The sequence below is a fragment of the Colletotrichum chrysophilum genome, assembly GCF_026319265.1.
Source record: "Colletotrichum chrysophilum strain AFK26 chromosome Unknown scaffold_112, whole genome shotgun sequence".
Classification (NCBI taxonomy): Eukaryota; Fungi; Ascomycota; class Sordariomycetes; order Glomerellales; family Glomerellaceae; genus Colletotrichum; species Colletotrichum chrysophilum.
In genome coordinates this window covers 136,349-157,846 of record NW_026517399.1, presented here as the reverse complement: position 1 = coordinate 157,846, position 21,498 = coordinate 136,349, and the positions used below count along the sequence as shown (strand labels likewise).

The 21,498-nt window shown below is 50.5% G+C and overlaps 4 protein-coding genes across 4 annotated transcripts; 3 read left to right on the top strand and 1 right to left on the bottom strand.

Annotated features, from left to right (window-relative positions):
- Positions 1-276: 276 nt before the first annotated feature.
- Positions 277-1,985, bottom strand: COL26b_010486 (uncharacterized protein; the record flags this gene model as incomplete). Its single annotated transcript, XM_053183185.1, has 4 exons — positions 277-449; positions 747-1,168; positions 1,220-1,753; positions 1,831-1,985. 4 exons carry the CDS (start codon positions 1,983-1,985, stop codon positions 277-279), a joined length of 1,284 nt encoding a protein of 427 aa, XP_053032905.1.
- A 2,510-nt stretch (positions 1,986-4,495) lies between these two features.
- COL26b_010485 (uncharacterized protein) lies at positions 4,496-5,027 on the top strand (the record flags this gene model as incomplete). Its single annotated transcript, XM_053183184.1, has 2 exons — positions 4,496-4,591; positions 4,803-5,027. The coding sequence occupies 2 exons, from the start codon at positions 4,496-4,498 to the stop codon at positions 5,025-5,027; spliced, it is 321 nt and encodes a 106-aa protein (XP_053032904.1).
- Positions 5,028-7,680: 2,653 nt separating this feature from the next.
- Positions 7,681-9,257, top strand: COL26b_010484 (uncharacterized protein; the record flags this gene model as incomplete). The annotated part of the gene is made up of 5 exons (XM_053183183.1): positions 7,681-7,859; positions 7,921-8,344; positions 8,402-8,703; positions 8,765-9,011; positions 9,069-9,257. 5 exons carry the CDS (start codon positions 7,681-7,683, stop codon positions 9,255-9,257), a joined length of 1,341 nt encoding a protein of 446 aa, XP_053032903.1.
- Positions 9,258-16,109: 6,852 nt separating this feature from the next.
- On the top strand, positions 16,110-16,742 carry COL26b_010483 (uncharacterized protein; the record flags this gene model as incomplete). Its single annotated transcript, XM_053183182.1, has 1 exon — positions 16,110-16,742. The coding sequence occupies one exon, from the start codon at positions 16,110-16,112 to the stop codon at positions 16,740-16,742; it is 633 nt and encodes a 210-aa protein (XP_053032902.1).
- Between the last annotated feature and the right edge of the window lie 4,756 nt (positions 16,743-21,498).

The following is a 21,498-nucleotide window of genomic DNA, read 5'->3' as shown; positions in this document are numbered from 1 at the left end:
GCGTGTACTACAGAGTATATAGCTAGAGCCTGCGGCCCTCCACGCCACATACCCTTCGGGAGGTCTGCCGCAAGGGCGGCCGCGCCCTTGCCGCCATGGCGTTAAATATTAAACAAACAAACAAACAAACAAACAAACATTGAGTCTGTATGATTCGACGACGCTGGGCAGCAGCATCACTTCATGCCCGTTGCGCGGCCTCGCCACTCTAAGAAGCTCAGGAAAAGGTTACTTGCTCAACATCCGACGAGCATCTCGACTACGAATCTAGGAAAATCAAATCGTGTATCGAAACCAAGGCACGTTGTCGGCCAGCTCAGCCTCCATCGCCTTTTGCTCTTCCGTCAACTCCTGTACGCCAGCTTCCCTGGCTACAAGGTCTCGGCGAGCGTTCTCGCGACGGCACCAAGTCGTCATGAACAAAGTCAAGAAGAATGCCATGCTGAGTTCTAGGCGTTAGCAGCTGTAAGTTGATTTTGTGTTGGGTGCCCTCACCTGACAAAACCGATGAGAATGCTGTGTCCAGTAGTGTATCGCGGCCCGTCTCGAGAGAGGTAGACATATGAGGCGATGATGCCACCACAGTTACCACCCATCACCTGCATTGCGATACCCGTTCCTCTTTTGAGACTGCCGCCAATGTTGCTGCTGTTCCACGCCATACCAAGGGGAATTTGGGGGTAGATTCCTACGGGAAAGGTCAGCTACCTGTGCCCGACGGGGTGATGGAGCTTCCGTTATCTTACCAATGGCTGCGAAGACGGTCCCGGCGTACTGTGCAGAAGAGTTTCTGGTAGCCACCAAAAGGGAGAATCCCAGGATTCCAACGAGCTGGAAGCCCAGCAGGAACACCCCACGCTGCCTGATCCTATCGGCGTACCAACTCGCAATGATGGTAAAGAAGCAGGCGCAAACATATGGCGGCACACTCATCAATTGCGCATTGTTTGATGTGTAACCCATATTCTTGATGATGGTCGGCAGGAAGAGCGCAATCGAGTAGATGGGACAGAAGCCGGCCATGCAAATAAGCATGTGGATGTAAATCTTCCAATCCTTGATGGCTTGCCACACATACTTGACGTTGAACTCGTTTGACAAATGTCCCGAATCTTCTTGGAGCCGTCTTTGGACCTCGGTGCGTTCCTTTTCACTGAGGAATCGGGCGCTATATAATGGTCAGCTCATGGTTTACAACAGAGGCTGCAGCTCAACTCACGTCGCTGGGTAGTCGTAAATTGCCCAATAGGCAGTAAACGATACCAAGATGCTGAGGATTCCTTCCAAGATGAAGATCCATGCCCATGCGGAAAGTCCCCCTACACCATGCATCTCTGCAATGCCTCGCGCGAGGATACCACCAAAGGCACCGGCCAATGTTGCGGCCGAGAAGAACAATGCCATTCTGAAGCCGCACTCGTGTCGGCAGTACCACTGCGTGATGTAGTAGTTGACTCCCGGAAACAGGCCTCCCTCGAATACCCCTAGAACCACTCTAGTGGCCATAAGCCCTGAGTAGTCCTTGACGAACCCTTGTCCAATCATTGCCGCCGACCAGCAAACCATGATGAAGGTGAGCCAGATGGACGGCCTGAGGCGTTTCATCATCATGTTGCTCGGAATTTCGGCCGCGATATAGAACGGGAACAAAACAGCCAGGCAGTCATTGTATTGAATTCCATGCAAATTCAGGTCCTGTTCGAGGTGGTCGAGTCGGGCGTTCCCGATGTTCGTCCGATCTAAGAAGCATAATCTGTGCTGCAAATTAACATTGCATATTCCCGAGACGGTGGAAAATTGTGGGAACATCGATCGATGTAACAGACTTACAGGTAGATCAGCGACATGAACGGGATGATGTGCCAATCAAGCTTCCGCAAAAGCTTCTTGGTGGAGTGCATGTCCCATGTTTGCGACTCTGCGAGCTCGACTGACTCTGCGCGAGTTGCCGTCTTTTCCGACTTCAAAGCGCTGTCGGTGTCCATAGTGAGATTTCACTGGATATCGTAGCACACCAAAGCCAGAACAACGACGAGTGATGGGCAGACGGCCTGGATACAAGTATTCAACATTTCCGCGGAGGAAAACGACTGCCGAGGCCAAGCTTTTAACCCCCATACTCTACCCCGATGCCAATGTTGCCAATGTTGAGTGATCCCCTCCCTGTCAGCATCAAAAAAGAGGCGTCTTATCAAAGCCCTAGCATATTGCCACCCGCGCGCCCAATAGATCTTACTGAGACATGAGAGGCTAGCCCTGAAGGATCACTGATGGAACATGCAGGTCAGACAGGAGGTCGTACAGGTGTCGCTTTCTGGCCAATTGATCCAGAACACAGCATGCATCTCACAAACTTTACCGGTGATCAAGGGAAAGAGGAGAAAGCGCTGCGGGCCGATGTACGGGGTCCAATAGACTCAAGAGATCGTTGCAACCTTCCCGAAGCGGGGATGGGACTGGGGTAACATCGCGGGAAAGGCGCCCTCGCCGTTACTAGTTGCGGTTGGTACATGGCCCTTCTGTTGCAGGAGAAGCGCCTCCTCAGAAGCACGTCTTACGGCGCAAAGCGATAGGCATGTCAGTCTTTCGGAAAAGTGTCCAATTGAGGGATGGGCGTAGGCACGCCTGGAATGCATGGTCATGAATAAGAAACGTGTCGGGCTGATAGGCAACTGTAATGGGTAAGGCTCTCGGTCGTTGACATGTAATTTGAGGTCTTTGATTCGGCTGACAAGCACGAAAAGCAAAAAGCGGTAAGTTTCTCGCAAGGGACAGCGTGGCCTTCAATAGCCACGTGTGTGTTGCAAGAGGCCTGGAACATCATCTGTGGCAAACGAGGGCTCGACTGATTGGAAAGCATTTTGAATCTAAATATTATTTATAGCAGGGCTGAGATTTTTTGGGTAGAGAAATTGGGCGTATCGAGAACTTTGGGCTCGCTGGCCCCTTTCGAGCAGGGTGTGTGCATTGTGGTTGAGTCACTGGACGCGCCGTTGGCCTAATTTGCCATGAGGTGGCTACTTTGGGTGCAGCAGGTCACACGCAGTCTTTTCCATCTCTACCAAGACTTAGAACTTGATGTTCTTCTTTGCTCTTCGCGTGTCGCAATAATCCTGGAAACTGTTCGTTACCAGACAACCTGAACCTCCCATCCCAGTAAGCAACCGCAATACCGTGAGTCCAGCCATATTGGGCGCCAATGCGCAGCCGATGGTGAAAAGGCAGAAGCATATGTCTGCAGGGCTGATAACGCCTTTCCTACCGTACAGCTCGCACAACGGTGCAAGAATGAGTGGCCCGATGGCGTAGCCCAATAAGCAGATAGTCACGCTCAAGGTGGCGCGAAGAGAATTGGTGTTTCCGAATTATCTGTTGATTGATGGTATTGCAGGCGAGTTCATCGCGGATGCAAATGAAGTGGCTATGCTGATGGAGGATAATATGCCCACGATAAACCAGTTTCCAGACGAGGTAAAATTGCGTGGCATAGCCGGTTCATCCAGGGATTCCCAACCAACGACCCCAGCGCGTAGATCGGATACTGGAATACACTCTACCTCAGGGTTCGTGATCTGTTCAGATCGGTCTTCAGGCATTGTAATCGCCATGATGTGCTGCGGTGCTGACTGGCTAACAAATGCAGATAAGAAGTACCCGACGGCACAGCGACTCGGTGCTGTTGTCTTATACGAATCCCCGGGGAAGAGGATGTGACTCCGATCCGGCATTCGCGGTTGAGCATGCTAGCGATGCTCCACTCGGAAAGGGGTTGACTGTTTTCTCGGAGAAAGTATTACCTCCTCATTGGTATCAAAGAGGCTGAAGACTGTCTGGGCTGTCAACTGTGATTGGCATATCTCACCTGGTCTGTTTGATTGAGGCACTACTATTTGACAGTGTGGTTTCAACTTTGGGCAACTCTGCCATAGTTGGTAATTATTTTGACAAATATCTAATTCTAATTTCCCAGCGTAAGGTATGTAGTCATTCGAGAGAAGAATCGCAGCTTAGTCTGCTCAGCACGTAGTACGTGCCATTCTTCACAAGCCGCGACCGATGTTGCAAAGTGCGGGACGCATCTCTTCCTGAAAACGCAACCGATCTGACACCTGCTCCGGTGGTAGTTTTTGTAAGTATTGCTCTCCTCAGTCCGCCTTTGAAAAGCTGACCAGGGTAGAATTTCGGGGTAACTTTCACCGCAGACCAGGCCTCACATCTGCGTAGTCAAATACATCCCGTTGCAACATTACGTCCAGACATTTTGATCAAGAAATTCACAGAGTTAACGCGGCACAGTTGGGTCCTCATCCCGGACAAAAGACGTATTACTTCTTGACTAGTATGTCATCAACCCTCTGGCTTTTGTACACGGACCTGACTTCAAGTAGTGGGCGACGTCAAAAACCCCAATGACCCAGCGTCATGGGTATTCCAGGTCTCGCTTTCTTACTGGCCTGATGACGCAGAAGAACAGCCCAAGACCCAAGAGGAACGCATGGCGCTGTTCAAAAAGTTGGGATCAAACTACTGCGAGCCCTTCAAGTCAGTGGCCGAATGGGTGAAGCCAGACACACACCTTCCGATTGACCATGTAAGTGCACTCTGCGAAAGACCCAAGGGGATTCAGTGGAAACGCTAACAAGGGACAGTTTGGCTCATGGACGAAAATCCAACGCTGGAACTATTTTGGAGGCCGAGTCCTAATCGCTGGTGATGCGGCGCATCCTATGGTGCCTTGTGAGTCGGGCGTCGCCACGGTCTATAATTCTGGTTGGACTAACACGCGGGTAGACCGCGCACAGGGTCTCAACAACGCTCTCGAGGACGCCGGGTCTTGCGTCCGCACCCTGATCAACGTCATCAATGAAGGGCAAGATGTTGTCGACGCGGTAGCTTCATATGATAAGGATGTGTATGAGCGCGGAAAGTCAGAGATCTGCCTCTCAAACACCCAGATGTATGCGTGCCACCACTGGGACGTCTTGATGGAGAGTAAACTTGTACGGGATGGTTTCGCTAAATGCTGAAAGTCACCGCGGTGATAGTTACTGGTGCATCGGTTCATACAGGAGCGAGTCACATGCTTTAATCAATTTTCCATTAATTAGATTGCACATGAGCTTCACAGCTGTCTACGAGTGCTGTGCTTCGGTTAGTTCGACGTTGAATTTTTATTGACCAATCCACAACCTGCTTTGCCCTGCCGAGTTCCGAACTTCTGTTCCTGCAGATATATCATCTTTTATGAGGCGGTGACACGTTGTAGATTGCAATCTCATACCGATTTCCGAGCTACGTCATGAGTTGTTCTAGTGTAGCCCTACGCCGAAGGGGAAGATTGTTGGAGGGAACGGCGACTTTGCGATGTCAAAGGTTGTCAAGACTTTGAAGATCAACGTCCTCAGTGCGAAGCTTTAGCTTCACTTCTGAACCAGCGCGACCTCAAATCTATTGAAGAAATAGACAATTAGCGAGGAGATAATAATTCACAATAATTAATGAACAATGAATGTACTAGCAAAAATGTCTGTTCGGGGAGAGAAGAAGCTCGGCGCTACGGCCTTTAAGAAAACGACAGGATGCCAGTCTTCAAAACATTCTTGAATGAGCATGATGGACGATAGCCTACTACATATCGCCAAGGCATCAGACGGGCGAGGGCCAAGAGACCAAGGCGGAATTGCGAATTGAATGTTCCCGGTGGATGATTCATGGCGATAAAACATCAAGTTGATAGAATCTCGGCAAGTACCTCCAAAGCTAAGTGCATCTCAAGCCAGGCATCGTGACATTCCCGCGGCTGCAGCCCGGATAACAGCCGGTACTTCGGGAAGCCCCGTGTTTGAGTTTGAATTTTCAGCCCCTGACAGGAACAAAATGACTCTCATTTGTAGCACAGGTTTTCTCAATAGTCCCCAGAAATCACCTTGAATCTATCGATGTTTACGACTAGTTGACGGGCCGTGTTCCGACGAACAGCAGCCCGAATATTGTGTGCATGACAGCGCCTGACCCGCAAGATTGAGATCTCCTGATCGAGTTTCCAAGACATTTCCATCTAAGTCTGCTGTTTGCCGCGGTTTTCCATCCGACAGTAACTTCCAGCGTCTCGTGGCATTGTAGAATACGACCCTGGATGTGTGGAAGCAAATATTAAGGACTACGTCAGCAAGGCACGACACCAATCGAAGCCGGATGTTAATATGAATTATATGAAGTCTACGGAGCGTCAACCTCCGTCGGCCGTGATGTTTTCCCGCTTACCCCGCTATAAAACCAATGAGGGCGACATATTTATCCCCGCCTCGCCCGTTTGTCGCTCGAATGCCTGCTGGCCAAGACTTCCCCCCGCAGATCCCCCAGACGCCTCTTCGGCAAAAAGCCAGAGCCAAGAGCTATCGGGCCACACTCTACTTCTTGGCCCCTGAGTCCAACTCAAGCGAAGCCTGTCAGGCCTCGCGGCCTGCACTACCGGCTGCCGCTTTGCTGCCATCGGAACCGAACTCGCATACTGCCTTCCGCCGCCCGACCTCTCCTAATGTGCGTGCCACTCGATTATTTTGCGACCCAGACTTATATGACGAGCGGTAGGTGAGATTACGTTAGGAGCTGTTATTTGTTGATTCATGCCGGCCTGCTAACGGAGTGGCGATGATCAGATATCGGAGCTCTCGGCTGGGGCCCGAATCGGCGCAGAGCCGAAGAGGAAATTCAACAAGACCCAAAACATCCACTTCTTTCTTCTTTTCATGCCTGTATGGCTGGAAAAATTTCAAGCTCACTCGCCAAGAGCAAACATGTGGGCGTGGACACATGCAGGGGAGCATCTTTCGAGAAGTCCGCTGCGAAAGAGAGCTCTCTCCTCAACCCACGCGTCCCTGTCAGCAATCGCCGAAACGGACCAGGGAGCCCTGCCGGATCAGTTCGGACGTCGAACTAGCGAGAACCGAAGACGGCTGCGATCAGCGGCCGTTCCTGAAGGCTCACGCAACATCTAGCCGCCCATCCCGGACCTCTCTGCTGCCTTCTGCCGACGCCGAGACATTGCCCATGGATAACATGACTTGGCTCATCACAATCCGTCCGCCACAACCCGTTGATATCTCAACATCCAGCCAATGGAGCAACCTGCGCCCCGTTGACAAGACCTTGGCGACTGTTTGATATAGGGAGATTTCCGGCGCAAACGGCCACGAGTTCCACGGGTTTGGCGAGGAAATCGCTGCTTTGGGCAACTGCTTCTTCTGCTGGGATTGCCGTGGGTCCCTGGGAGCTTACGGGATCTTCGTCCCGGCTGCCACTTGAGTTCTTCTCCAGATGTGAAGTTGACTTCGAAGTTGAGGTCACATGAAGCATGTTGCCCCTTGAGAAGAGCCGCTCGGATGACACCTGGTCATGGGAAGGTTTGCCCCGTTTTGTCGATTGATGGTAGTTCATCTAATGATACTGTCACGGAACGACGACGCGATGCTACCGGATTTCGGGACGCCAAAGCAAATCTAAACGGCGAGCCTCATTCCGAAAGGGGGCGAAATCCAATTTTGAGGGACGAAGCTCGAAAGCATAAGTAGGACGATGGTTTCCACTCGAAGAAGATGATTTGGACTCCATCCTCATCACGCAATCCAGCAGTTCCCATTCTTCACCGGCAGCATTCCACTCCCTTTGATTCTCTTCACGATGAAGTACACCATCACCGCTCTTTCCATGCTGGCCATGGCCGTGGCCCAGCAGGTCGGCACCGAGGAGGCTGAGGTTCACCCGAAGCTGAGCTGGTCCGACTGCACCTCTGGCTCCTGCAGCACCAAGAGCTCTGACGTTGTCATTGACGCCAACTGGCGCTGGGCTCACAACGTCGGGTACGTTGCCAATCTGATAGCGACTTGCTATTTCGCACGTGGGACTGACATGAACTCTCAGTGGCTACGAGAACTGCTACGATGGCAACCAGTGGACCGACAAGTGCTCCGGCCCTGATGACTGTGCTAAGAACTGTGCGGTTGAGGGAGCCAACTACTCGGGCACCTACGGTGTCTCAACCAGCGGCAACGCCATGACCCTGAAGTTTGTTCAAGAGCACCAGTACGGCAAGAACATCGGGTCTCGCATGTACCTCATGAACAGTGACTCCAAGTACCAGATGTTCACCCTCATGAACAACGAATTCGCCTTCGATGTCGATCTGTCTACCGTCGACTGTGGCATGAACAGCGCCCTGTACTTCGTTGCCATGAACGAGGATGGTGGTCTTGCCTCCGAGGCCAACAACGCTGCTGGTGCTAAGTACGGTACTGGCTACTGCGACGCCCAGTGTGCCCGTGACTTGAAGTTCATTGGTGGCAAGGTAAGCTCAAGATGTCGTCTTCAAAGAGCCTCATGAACTGACTCGACCGTGTCATAGGGTAACATTGAGGGCTGGAAGCCTTCCGCCACCGACGAGAACTCTGGCTTCGGCAACCTCGGTGCTTGCTGCGCTGAGATTGACGTCTGGGAGTCCAACAAGCAGGCTTTCGCCCTGACTCCCCATCCTTGTGAGAACAACAACTACCACGTCTGCGAGACCACCTCTTGCGGCGGCACATACTCCGAGGATCGCTATGGCGGTGGCTGTGACGCCAACGGTTGCGACTACAACCCTTACCGCATGGGTAACCAAGACTTCTACGGACCGGGCAAGACTGTCGACACCACCAAGAAGTTCACGTAAGTCAAACCCTTGGCATTGACAGACATATGGAACTCGATGGCTGATAACACTCAACAGCGTTGTCACTCGTTTCGAGAACAACCGCATGTCCCAGTTCTTCATCCAGGACGGCAACAAGATCGAGATCCCCGGCACCACCTACGAGGGCATCCCCAACGAGGATGCCGACATCACCCCCGAGTTCTGCGAGGCTCAGTTCTCCGTCTTTGGCGAGCGCGACCGCTTCAACGAGGTCGGCGGCTGGTCCAAGCTCAACAGCGCTCTCGAGATCCCCATGGTTCTCGTCATGTCCATCTGGAGCGACGTAAGTTTTGAACCTTCACTCTGGCACAAGACAGGATGGCGGCTAACAATTACACAGAACTTCGCCAACATGCTCTGGCTTGACTCTAGCTACCCCGTCGACCGTGCCGGCGAGCCTGGTGTTGACCGAGGCCCATGCCCCACCACCTCCGGCGTTCCCGCCGAGGTCATCGCCCAGAACCCCAACGGTCAGGTCATCTGGTCCAACCTTAAGTTCGGTCCCATTGGCAGCACCTACGATGTCTAAGGGATATGTAACGGATAGATGGAAACTTAGACCGTCATGTTGGGTATTGGCACTTTCAAAACTGTACATGGGGCAACACCGGAAAGGTCACGCCTTCGCTTGCTTTCTGTATATATCTTCTTTTCTTCCTCACTCTTTTGTAGATGAATGATAGTTTTGTACTTGGTCTTGACTCATTCGTTCCACACGTCACAAAGCGATACAGGGTTTCAAGTACTGCGCTTGAGTCCTATCCTGAAATTGACACTGTCATCGCCGCTTTCAGACGATATTTTCTTCTCATTTAGCATCGCTGGACGGGTTATAAATGTTGCTATTGTGCCAGAGTGGCTACCTAGTAGCAGGGTTGCTTTGATGCCATTTCTTCCGCGGAAGACAGCATTTCGTCAAACAAGGCTTTGACTGCAGGGCCAATAATATTTGCAGGCATGTCCCTCTCCAGATGTGTTTTTCCCGCCCGCAAATATTCAATGTCTGCTCTTGATGACATATTGGACGGGCATTTCATGATGCTTCTGTACAAAACAGCAATCGCCGCCATGTAATTAGTAGATTGAAATCTGGAAACCGTTAGATCTTCACTAGGCAGCTAGAAGCCGTAGAATGAACGTACAGAAGAGTATGCGTCTTGACATTCGTCTCTCCCATGCTACTCGATCGATTCGTCAGAAATAAATCAGTTATCAGTGAAGGCCTTTGAGTTGAAAGGTTATACACACTTGTTCAGGGCCTTGATGAAAGATCTCGCAGCTTCGGAAAACCCGACATCTGGTGGATTTCTTTGGTGCAATCCCAGAGACTGCGCGATGCGTACTGCGAGGCCGCAAAACACCCATGATATCCCGCATCTGCCGAAGTAAAGCTGATAGACGACCTGTTACCCAACCACTTGTCAGACTGGATCTCGTACAATCGGACGTGATGTGTCGTGGTGAACTTACGTGAAGTAGGAGAATCTGTACGGAGGCTTCGCATGGACCTGCGAACGAGTCCAGCATAATGGACCAGGCCTGTTGATAACAGGTAGAAGAGAGCTCATCGGCATCTCTGCATGGTTTAGATGTAGCGTCTCTATCACTGAGAGCTCCTATAGAGATCGCAAGGTAGAACATGCAGTAGTCAAAAATATCAAGCTGGATGCGCTCATGGGTGTAAAACATCTCAGCCCGGACCATGAACAGATCCTCGTCTAATATGGGCAGGGTGGCATTGATATCGTGGAAGTATGCTGCACACACAGTAAGAATCTCAGCCACACGCCACACGTTTCTCGTGAGAGTGGTCAACCAACCTTGCAGGCTGCAAAAGGCTGCGTTTCGAGGTGGCAGTGACTGCGAAGAAAGATTTCGTAACGACGAAAGACCAATTTCTTCAATTTGTGGACCTGCTTCGATGAGAAACCGGAGTTTGTCAGGTTCTAGAGGAAGATGTTGGCTTTTGAGACCGTCTGCTAGGCAGATGGCAAGTGTAGCGGCGACTGAACTCCCACCTGGTAGCCACGTGACGTGTCAATAATTGAGTTGGGGAATGTGTTATGTTGTAGGCTTAGCAATTCACTTACCGAGATGGTGTCCCTGAGTTTCATTCTGTCGAATGTAGATGGAGGGAGGCACCGCGTGGGATTGCGAATCTGAATTCTTGCCTTCGCCCCGTAGAGTTTCTATGTTGGATACTTTTCCACTCGTCGAATTTCGGGCCGAGGTTTTGGAAGCAGATACATCAGGGGAAATTAATGGCGAATTATCTACTTCGCCATTTTGAGGTAGCTGAGCCCGTAAGTCGGGATCGACCTCAACTTGCGCATCCAGAAGTTCTGTGTTAATATCGAAAAACTCTTCTGAGTTTGTGCTGTCAAAATCCCACAAATCGGGTGGTATTGCGTCTCCGGAGCTGCGAAAGTCATAACGGGAACGTTGTGATCCTGTTCCGCCGTCGAGTCCGGCTTAATGGGACCATGAAGATGACATCTCCGTCTGGCTTTCAACCCTAGGGTTGGTATTCACCGTAGGGTTTATCGAAAGACACATGCTAGAATCGTCATGTTGGTACGCAGTACCGTGACCGCCGACATGAATGGTGCTTTCAGCAACCTCGCTGTCATGTTCAAAATGTCTCAAGCTGTTTAGGGTTGAACGCCGCCTTCCTCGGTCCGACGAAATGCACTGTGTGTTATAGAGTTGGCAATTGAGGCAGGGCCGCTGGCCAGAAGTGCATTTCAACTGTCGGCGCGGGTATCTAAGCACAATGATCTCGTAGAATCGAGAGGAAAGGCATTTGCACGCACCCTTTTTTTTACGGCAGTAGTCGCAAGCTCGAGCGACTCGCTTCGGTCGGTGGTGATGATTGAGAGGTGAACCGGACGTATCAGGCATGTCATCTAAGTGATTGCAGCGTCCTCAAGAGATCATCAGAAGCAGATTTGGTACGAACAGACAAACTCAGTTGGACGGGGCAGAGCTTCACTGATAAAGGAGTTCGCATAAAAGATGCACGGGCTCGCAGAGCTGCCGAACGACCTGTCGATCGTTTCTCTCTCGGTCCTTGGTGGATGGTCAAGCATCGAATCTACTCGACGGTGGTACGCACGCGACGTAAGGGAAACAAAGTTAAATCTACACAAGTAGGCACCAGCTCATGAGCTGATATGTTTGCAATGCTGAGTTACATCAGACGAAAGTAATTGACTCAATCCCTGTCGCACACCCATGGGTTTCCTGGCCAAACCTTGTACTCAGGTTCGTCTTCCTCCGTCTCTTCCCTGAGCAGTTCTCTCAATGATCGTCCATAGTCATTGCCATTGGGAAGCCTCTGAATCGTGTGAATATGGTATTTTGCAGGTTCGTCGTTCGTAAGGAAGACCCCGGAGTGATGGTCAAACTCAAACAGCGTAACCGGACTCTGGATTCGATAGTAGAAAGGGTCTGTCGAGCTAAAGCCGCCTATCCAGCAGAAATAGGTTTCCGACAGGTGTTCGCGAACGTCTGCTAGCCGGAACTCAAGTGGCCCTGGCGGAAGAAGCGTAGAGGTGGAAATGATCGACACAAGCAATTCTCGCTGCTCGATGGTCATGTCGGTAGCTAGGACGCCTTCATAAGGAATAACTCGGTTATCTTGAAAGGCGCCAGCCAGATGTCTCTGTGCGTGTATGTTAGCCTAGATTTATGCCCGGTGCTCGACACGCGCACCTGATCAGCCGGGTTCCATCGACCCTCTGGCATGGCTGAGTCGTGCAATCCGGAGTACAGTTGCGCTTTCTTTTGCATTGCCGGCGAAAGCGACTTCATTAGCCGTAGACCCAGCTCGCTTTCCTCCGCACACAGCGTTATCCCTTTATCCGGGCCATCGTCGATAATCTGCTTGCATGTAAGCAACCTCCCAACTCGCACGTTGACTCTCAGTCAACGTCCTTGGCTGACATACACTTGGCTCAGCCCCGAGAAAGACTGGGCCGATGACCATCTGCTGTCGAGCGATGAAAGCACTGAGAGCAAAGTGGTGGCCGAAAAGCATATACGACCACGGTTCTGTCTCTGAAGGCTCTCGAAGATCGCGAAGCTATGCCGCCAAGAGTCATGTCAGATTAGTCGTCAATATCTGGTTTCACTTACAAATAACTGTATTCGTTCAAAATTGCCTTTTTATGGCAAAGTTCACCGAGAAATTTATTGGTCTTCATTGCCCCTCTGACTTTGTCGAACCCCTTGTCGCTGAGAGAACTCTGCACGAGGTTCATGATGGCTTCGATTTTCGCTTTTTCCAAATCTTCGAGACGTAGGCCACACTTGAACCACACGAATTCGGGGTTCATCCATTTTCTCCCATCGCAGAATTGCGTATTCAGTTAGCACTCCCCAGAGATTTGGCATCCTGACTTACCAGTCCTCGGAATCAAGGCTGTGCGAGACGATCCTTTTCTCGCTGGGGCTCAGAGCTTGCAACAACGTCCGGGCTGCTTGCACCTGCAGTCTATCAGCCACACTCATGTTTCTCATACAAGGTGATCGAGCTACTATTTTCTGTGTTGGAGCCACTTCGTCCCGTAGAATATGGAGTCCCTCTTGTTTACGGCCATTGCAAGTGATGCCATGAAACGGGACTTCGAGATTTGCTTTCCAAGCTGTCCAAAGCGGCTGAAGTTCCGGGTTGGTTCCGATAGTTGTCGAATACTTGTACGGGTCGCTGTCGTCAATGTCTCCAAAACGTTGCCACCCTGTAAAATGTCGTCATTATGCAATTCGGACCATCGGCCCAACCATATTACTTCCCTTGTTTGGGTACATGACCATGATAGTCATATGCGTTTGAATCGTTGGAGGTTTGGGCCATGATGACATTAATGGTTCCAGTCCCTGTTTGGCTAATACTGTCAAAAGTCCAGAGGTGATTATTTCAAAGGTAAGGGGTCGTGTATGTTTCGGCGGTGAAATACTCGAGATAAGGTCTACTGCTTGACTGCACGTTTTTGGTTTGGTTTCCGTGGAAGATGTGGTAAATCCAAGTCTGGAAGATGAAACTTCACCCGCCATCTCACTCTTAAGGCATTGAATTCGATGAATTACCAATCATAAGTCGTTTGAATGAAGATGCAGATAGATATAATTACGGAAGACTTCTGGTACTGTTGCACCCCCAGGTTCCACAAGCCCGTGGTATTTTGTCTCATCGCAAATTTCACAATGTCTAACACGGCGAAAGAATTCAATGACAAATACATAAATGCCAATCTGGCAACTGATGCATCACATTACGATGAGACCGTTTTCCATTACCTAGTGCGACACCTGGAACTTGTGGACGGTGGAGCCATTGCGCCTGTTGCGCCTGGTATTATTGTGAGTTATGATCCTTTTCTATCAAATAAAGGGACGCAGCGCTGATGGCAGCTACAGGCCGCAATGCTTTGCGCCCAACGCCGTGGTGATGCGGTACCTAAACTGTTTCATGATCTGGCCAAAGTGAGAGACGTGGAAGGAACGAAGATATTGTTTGCATCTTTCAAGCTTGCTCTCGACCTGACGTGGCCTTTCACTGGACTGCCTCAGTGCATTCCCGCCTGTCTGGGTTTGATCGGCGAGCTCCGAGAGTTCGGTATTCGCATGTCGAATGAGATTGACAGGCAAGTTTCACTCCTTTCGCTGCACTATACGCCACAACTGACAACATCTCATCAAGACCCTTGATCACAGATTTCGACTGGTTCAAGAAAGGAGTGCAAACTAACGAAGCCATTTACCGGGCTGTAGGAAACGAGGAAGTCCATCGCATGATGGGCGGGGTCTTCCCCGAAATCAGTCAGTTAGTGTTGTCTCGCTTTGACTCGTCAAGCTCACATTTACTAGCATACATCGCGAACGTTGCGGTATTCGGTTTCCTAGTTGGAGGCTCTGAGAGAACTCAAAGTCTTCCTTTATGCGAAATCACCATTGCCGGCGCAATAGCCGCACTAGGGGCAACGAGGCAGGCGAAGAGTCACTTGAAAGGTTCCATGGGGCTGGGGATATCCGTGGCAGTTATTGAAGCCGTTCTGTATGCCGCGGAACAGGTGGCAAAATGGAACGATACTAAGCTTCCCGGGAAGATTGATGTGACGGTCTTGGCAAAGGAGGTTGAGGCGAATCTTGGGAATCTGCGCAGAGTGTAGGTAGTCCATATTGACTTCCAGAGAAGGTTTGAACCGTTGGGGGCACGGAAACAAGATGAAACTTTTCGGACGATAATTCCCCTTTTAAGGTATGACTTTCCGAGGTCGTCACGATCAGGGTGTTCTTCATCGTTTCTTAGGAACGTCGTTAAATTTTCTCGGAAGGTCTATTAACCGATGTCGGTCCTCGGACTGGATTAACCACCGGCAAGGCTTACATAGTTCATCTGATCATGATCCATGGAGAAGTCGGAAGAGCGATGTACCGCCGCCCCGATCATCACCATAACCCCTTCATACCGTACCTAGGTCAACTGTGGCCTTCAAATCGCATGTGCTCCTGGTACCAGGGAATCATCAACCAAGCGGGCTTCGCGAAGTATTTGGCATTCAGGCCTCCGTAGAAAACCCGCTCCATGCAGATCTCGATCTTCCGACCATCTAGACACTAAGCCTTCGCACTTATTCCGGGAATAAATCATTCTGAGCCGGGCTTTCCCAATGCTTCCTTCACAGTTCACTGTACCAGATTGATAGCAAGTTCCGTCTCACAGCAATACTAAGCAACATCTAATGGCCAGAATGGACTCCAAACTGGTTATCAACGGTTACAACGTGCCGCTATGCGACACAATTCCACCCTAAAATGAAGACAATTGTTTTCCGTATTCTTTCCAAGAAAGAACGAAAGAGCTTCTGCCCATGGGGTGGCGAAAGACACCGCGAAGTCGACCTCTTCCTAGCGAAATAATCTACGAGGTGAATGAGGAGATGAAGCACTCCGACGGAGTCAAAGTAATACTACCACGCCGCAAAACCCATAAACGAGGGAGCCTACTCAGATGCTGCAGATATACTACGATGTTTGTCGGCCGAACACTTCGGAAAAGGTTCCTGCGCTGCTTGCCTTGAGCCCCTACGGAAAAGGGGGGCATGGATTCCGCAACTACGATCTTATGCCGTATAGGGTTGGCGTGAAAGAGGAAATGCTCTCTGGACTGGAGAAGTTTGAGTCGTATGTTAAAATGAAGTTATTCTCGTACTCGGATGGTTTCCTGAGAAGTTCACAGGGTTGACCCCGCCGAATGGGTTCCACGAGGTTACGCCATCATCAGCGTTGATGTCCGGGGTTCGTGGGACTCGGAGGGAGACCTCTTTATTGAGGGAACAGGGGCCGGTATAGACAGCTCTTTTGAATTTATCTTTTGGAGATGACTGACAGTGCCGCAGGCCGAGATGGTGCAGAAATCGTGGAGCACATTGCCAGCCTGCCCTGGTGCTCAGGCTCCGTGGGAATGCAAGGCAACTCGTGGCTGGCCCAAGTACAATGGAGCACCGCGTCCCTGTGCCCTCCGTCTCTCAAGGCTATTGCACCCTGGGAAGGCTTCACAGACAAATATCGCGACGTCCTGTGTCGAGGCGGCATACCTGACGCTACCTTCGATAACCTTCTTTATCGTGCAACTGTCCGCGGTCGACAGAGGCGAGAGGATGTCGCGAAGGCAATCAACAAGTGGCCCCTGATGAACCCCTACTGGGAAGACAAGATACCCCAAATCGAAAATATCGACATACCCATGTACGTCGTTGCAGGCTACAGCTCCAGTATCCACAGCTACGGAACTATTCAAGGCTTCCGAACAGCTAAGAGCAAGCAGAAGTGGCTTCGGGTCCACTGTACGCAGGAATGGTTTGATATCTACAGACCCGACATGACAGACGAGCTTCAAGCATTCTTTGATCGATATTTGAAGGGCATTGAAAATGACTGGGAGAAGACCAATCCGGTGCGGGTGTCGATCCTGACGTTCGGAAACCGCTTCGGCCCTGTGAGTGCCCTATAATGCCTTAGGGTTGCATGGCTGACCACCTGGTCTTCCTAGAAACCGATCGAACACTTCCCAATGGGTAGTTACCCGCACGAGAAGACCGAATACAAGAAATTATACCTAACCGAGAACAAACTCTCTCTTTACTACCCGGAAGCCACCGGCGTCGCCTCTTACGAATCCGATGACGCGAATGCGACGACGGCAGACTTTTTCTTTACATTCCCCAATACCACCACATTGATGGGATTCACTAAGGCTAAGCTTTGGGTCTCATGCAATGATTCGGATGACATGGATATCTATGTGAGCTTGAGGAAGGTGAGCAAGTCTGGAAAAGTACTCGAACACATCAACATCCCATGGACCGCGATACCCCAGAGCCACAGCTATCAAGAGGATGTGGTAGGCTCCAACATTATCAAGGTGAGTCATTCGGACCGTCTTCTGAATCCATATTGACTCACTCATGCGAAGTTTACTGGATGTCACGGAATGCTGCGTGTCTCCCATCGCGCTACCGACGGATCCAAACAAAATTCCATCATGCCATATCATCCTCACAAGGAAGTTCAGAAGGTCCCGCCGGGCGAGATCGTTCCCATTGAGGTAGGTCTTTGGCCGATTGGGATGCAGTTCTACGAAGGTGAACGTCTTCTATTTCGTGTGGGGGGCAGCAAAGACGCCTACTTGGAGATACCAGATATGCAAACGCCCAGCGTTTACGGGATAAATAAGGGCAAGCATCATATTCATTTTGGCGGGAAGTTCAACTCATATGTGGTCGTTCCTGTCATTCCAACTGTTTGAATAGTACGCTCGTTGAGAGGTCTACCTTACAGTCAATACTCTCTAGGCGACCCTTTCTTTCTTGCATGCAAGCTCTCATGTTTGCTGAGTTGTAGAAATCTGAGCATGAATTCAACCCTGGTGAGTAGAATAGGAGGCTATGCCGCAGTAAGACTTACCCTCCAATTTGCCTTGATGTCTGTGGCATGTAGGTTTCGAGCATCGTGACTCGTAGACTGTGGCAATGTTAGAGGGGAAATGAGAATAATACACCATTCAATTGAAATTGCAGTGACTCTTCCGTAATAGCATAAGATTCCATGGCCGAAAGGCGTCTGGGTAACCAATGCTGTCGTAGAGCTACCAGCTTTCCAATCTGTGGAATAATGGAGTATTAATCGGATGTGGAACTGGCCCAGAGATGCAGGAGAAGGTGTAGGCTATGGTGACCACTGTTCTTCGGTATTCCAAAATGTCCGGCATTGATTAGACAATCCACGGAAATGCAAGGCAAACTCTATAAATGAGCGCACGTGCGTCCTCGGTGGCAAATAAGTGCACCATGTGTTCAATGATTTTATAACTTAGCAGTCTAGTTCTTTCATATCTTAAGGTCGGGTCTTGCTCAACTCATTCCGAAGCCTAGATACCAACATACCTCATCTCGTTCGTACTACCTGTGGCACTTTTACAATGGCAAAAATCGCTCAAGCACCCGAAAACCCAAACGATGAGAGCCACAAGCCACCGGCGACGACCACGGTCCTCATCGTCGGCGCGGGCCCTGCGGGATTGATGACCGCGTATCTTCTAGCCAGACAGCAAATCCCCTCCATCATAATCACACGCTACCCCTCGCGACTAGGTCAACCCAAAGCTCACGCCGTCAACCCCAGAAGCCTCGAGATAATGAGGCAAGCCGGACTTGACATCAAAAAGCTGCGAAGCCTGGGCTCAACGACTCAAGACTCCTTTTGGGTGCGATTCAACTAGGGCTTGGCGGCTCAGGAATTAGGAAAACTTCCATACGAACGTCAAGATGAGGCTGTCAAAGACGTCACCCCTGAGCCTCTTTTCAATGTCGCTCAGCCGGTTTTGGAAGAGTTTCTTCAAGAAGCGGTCCTCTTGAGTGGAATGGTTTCCATCTACTCTTTGTGGGACTGGGAGGATGTCGAGTTCGGGGAAGGGAAGCTGATTTCATTGATCGCAAGCAGATCAGACCCTTCTACGACGGTGAAGATAACATCAGAGTACGTCGTAGGCGCCGATGGGGCTGATTCAATAGTCCGCTCCAGACTGTCCAACGTCTTATGGGCATCACCAGATGGGATCGAAAGGCCAAAAAGATTTTACTGCTCCATTCACGCATCCGGCGACTTACCAGGTCATTTGCCAACAGAGACAGGCGCGGTCAGCTGTCCTTCTGTCTCAACCCGGACCACAGGGGAGGGGTAATTATTTACGACCCGCAACACTCTTGGGTCCACGTACGGCCCATTGAGCTCGACCGTGAGCCTCTTGGGAGTTTCACGGATGCCAGATGTCAGGAAATAATCCGCTCCTGTATCGGATCGAATGTGGAAGCGAAGGTTCTGTCCGTGAATGTCTGGAACACGTGGCCCAAGGTAGCAAGTGCCTACAGCGATACTACTCAGCGAATCCATCTCGTCGGAGACTCAGCACACTCTTTCCCTCCTCAAGGAGGCCTGGGCATCAACACCGGGATAGGAGACGCTCAGAACCTAGCATGGAAACTCGGCATCGCCATACGCTCTGGGACGCACCTCGCATCTTTGTTGGTTACATACTCAGAAGAACGACAGCCTGTAGCGGTAGCAAACTCGGTTCAATCGGCATATAACGAAGCCAGGTGGCTCGACCTCAACAAGACGGTCGAGAAAATGGTTCGAAAGGCTTCGGCTGAAAGAGCATTATTCAGCTGCCATGCGATGAAGATGGAGTTCGAACAGACCCTGGCACTCAACAAGCCGCATTTTGATTCCCTGGGTCTTCAGATTGGATACGTTTATGACAAAAGTAGAGACTCAAAAACACTCCTTGCGGACTGCTCAGATTACCAGCCATCGTCCGCCATTGGTGCTCGACTACCGCATGCGTGGCTTGCAGCTGGAAGATCGACGTTGGATTTGATATCTCAGAGAGAGTTCAGTCTTCTTCACTATGACCGAGGCTTGAAGTATCCCAGTTCCTGTCGCAAGATTGGCTCCAGCGATGTTCGGATACGCAGTGTGGACGTCTCGATCGCTAGTTCAGAAGGACCTTGGATCAGCATCATGGGGTTGAGAGGGGAAACAGCTGTGTTGGTACGGCCTGACCAACACATTCTTGGTCACACGAGATCTGTAGACGAGGCATGGGCTGTTATTGGCCGGTATCTTGGCAAAGAAGCTGTCTTAGTTTCAAATTAGCTTAACAGGAAAATTTACCCGAGAACACATTCGAGACTAGAATCTGGCAAATCATGAATGTCATGTTAGGTACGCAAGCATAACTAAGTATATCGATGCTCTTTCAAGTCTAAATGACACCCAGGGCCGTTCTTAGTGAGTGACAACTGGGTACGACTTAAAGCGCCGCCTTTTGGTATGGAGGGCGTGATTTACTACTTAACGATCGTGATTTTATATTCTAAATCACGTCTTGGAGCCAAGTTCTCACGAATCAAGATGTGGTTTGATCTGTGTTCAGAACTAGAAGCTTCTTGAATAAAGCTCTGTAGAAAGGGTCGGTCGTCTATAGCATCGTGAGGTCTGATTGGAATGGAATGCAAAGATCCAATGTTGACTTGAAAAGCGTCCAAAGTCAACCAGAAAAAGCACACGCATATTTGATTTAGCTGCTGACTAGTCCAGGACCTCTTGTTTGTTGATGCTAACCAGACACTTGGGTGAAGATGATTGGTCACATTTGCGGTTGTTGCCTAAATCACAACCAGCCCAGACGTCACGTAAAAATTGCCCAAACTGTTGTGCCCCAACTCTGAACTACTAAGACTGATCAACTGTCAGTCAAGCAATTGTCTCGCTTGCTCATCTTTCATTGTCTACGCCCTAGCTGAGCCTGCCAGCGGGGCCTCTTGAGTTCGAAATTATGTTGGAGCGGTCGGAAATGCCTTGCGATCGGTGTCTGGAGATCCTCAACCACACGACCAAAAGAGCTGCCTCGGATTCCAAAGATCGCCTTTCGCAGACAAATACTAGGGCTTTGGCGGAGTCAGCCAAAGCCTGTCGTTGTTGCGAACTTCTCTGGGACCTCTTCGTGAAGCCAGCGCTGGTCCATGCCAAGGAGCGCTTTCCTAGTAACGAATTCAACTCTTGCCAACCTGTTGGCCTAGATATATCCAGTACTAAAGTACAGGACGATGAGAATCGAGTTCATTGGGCAACGATCCGCATTGCGGTGGAGGCTGAGCAACAAGGGAGATCTTTCCTCAAATATGGGTTGATCGGCGTTTCTATGGAAGATGCAATTGAAAACCCCGGTATTTTAGACTTGATAGCTAGCACAAATCTGCTGAAAAAGAATGTTGCTGATCTAACGGTGACAGACCATCGTCACCCGCCTTTCTGGACTCTCGGCTCGACCACACCCTATCTCACTCCAGCAGAGGACCGCATCCGTTGCGCGAAAACCTGGCTTGAGACGTGCGAGAGAGACGCGCATCGCGAATGCCGGCCTGTTGAAGGTTTCTTGCCAACTAGGCTAATTGATGTTGGAGTGCAGACAGGTATACTACGCCTGGTGCACTCCGACAGTCTAGACGAGCGAGAAGGAAGGGTGAGATACGCGACTTTGAGCCACTGTTGGGGGCTTCCCGGAGTGAAAGGACCCCTGAAAACTACTAGAGAAACGGCGGAAGCTTTTTGCCAAGAAATACCAGAAAGAATGCTTCCAAAGACGTTCCGAGATGCGGTCAGAATTACTAAGTCTCTGGGAATTCCTTATTTGTGGATAGACTCTC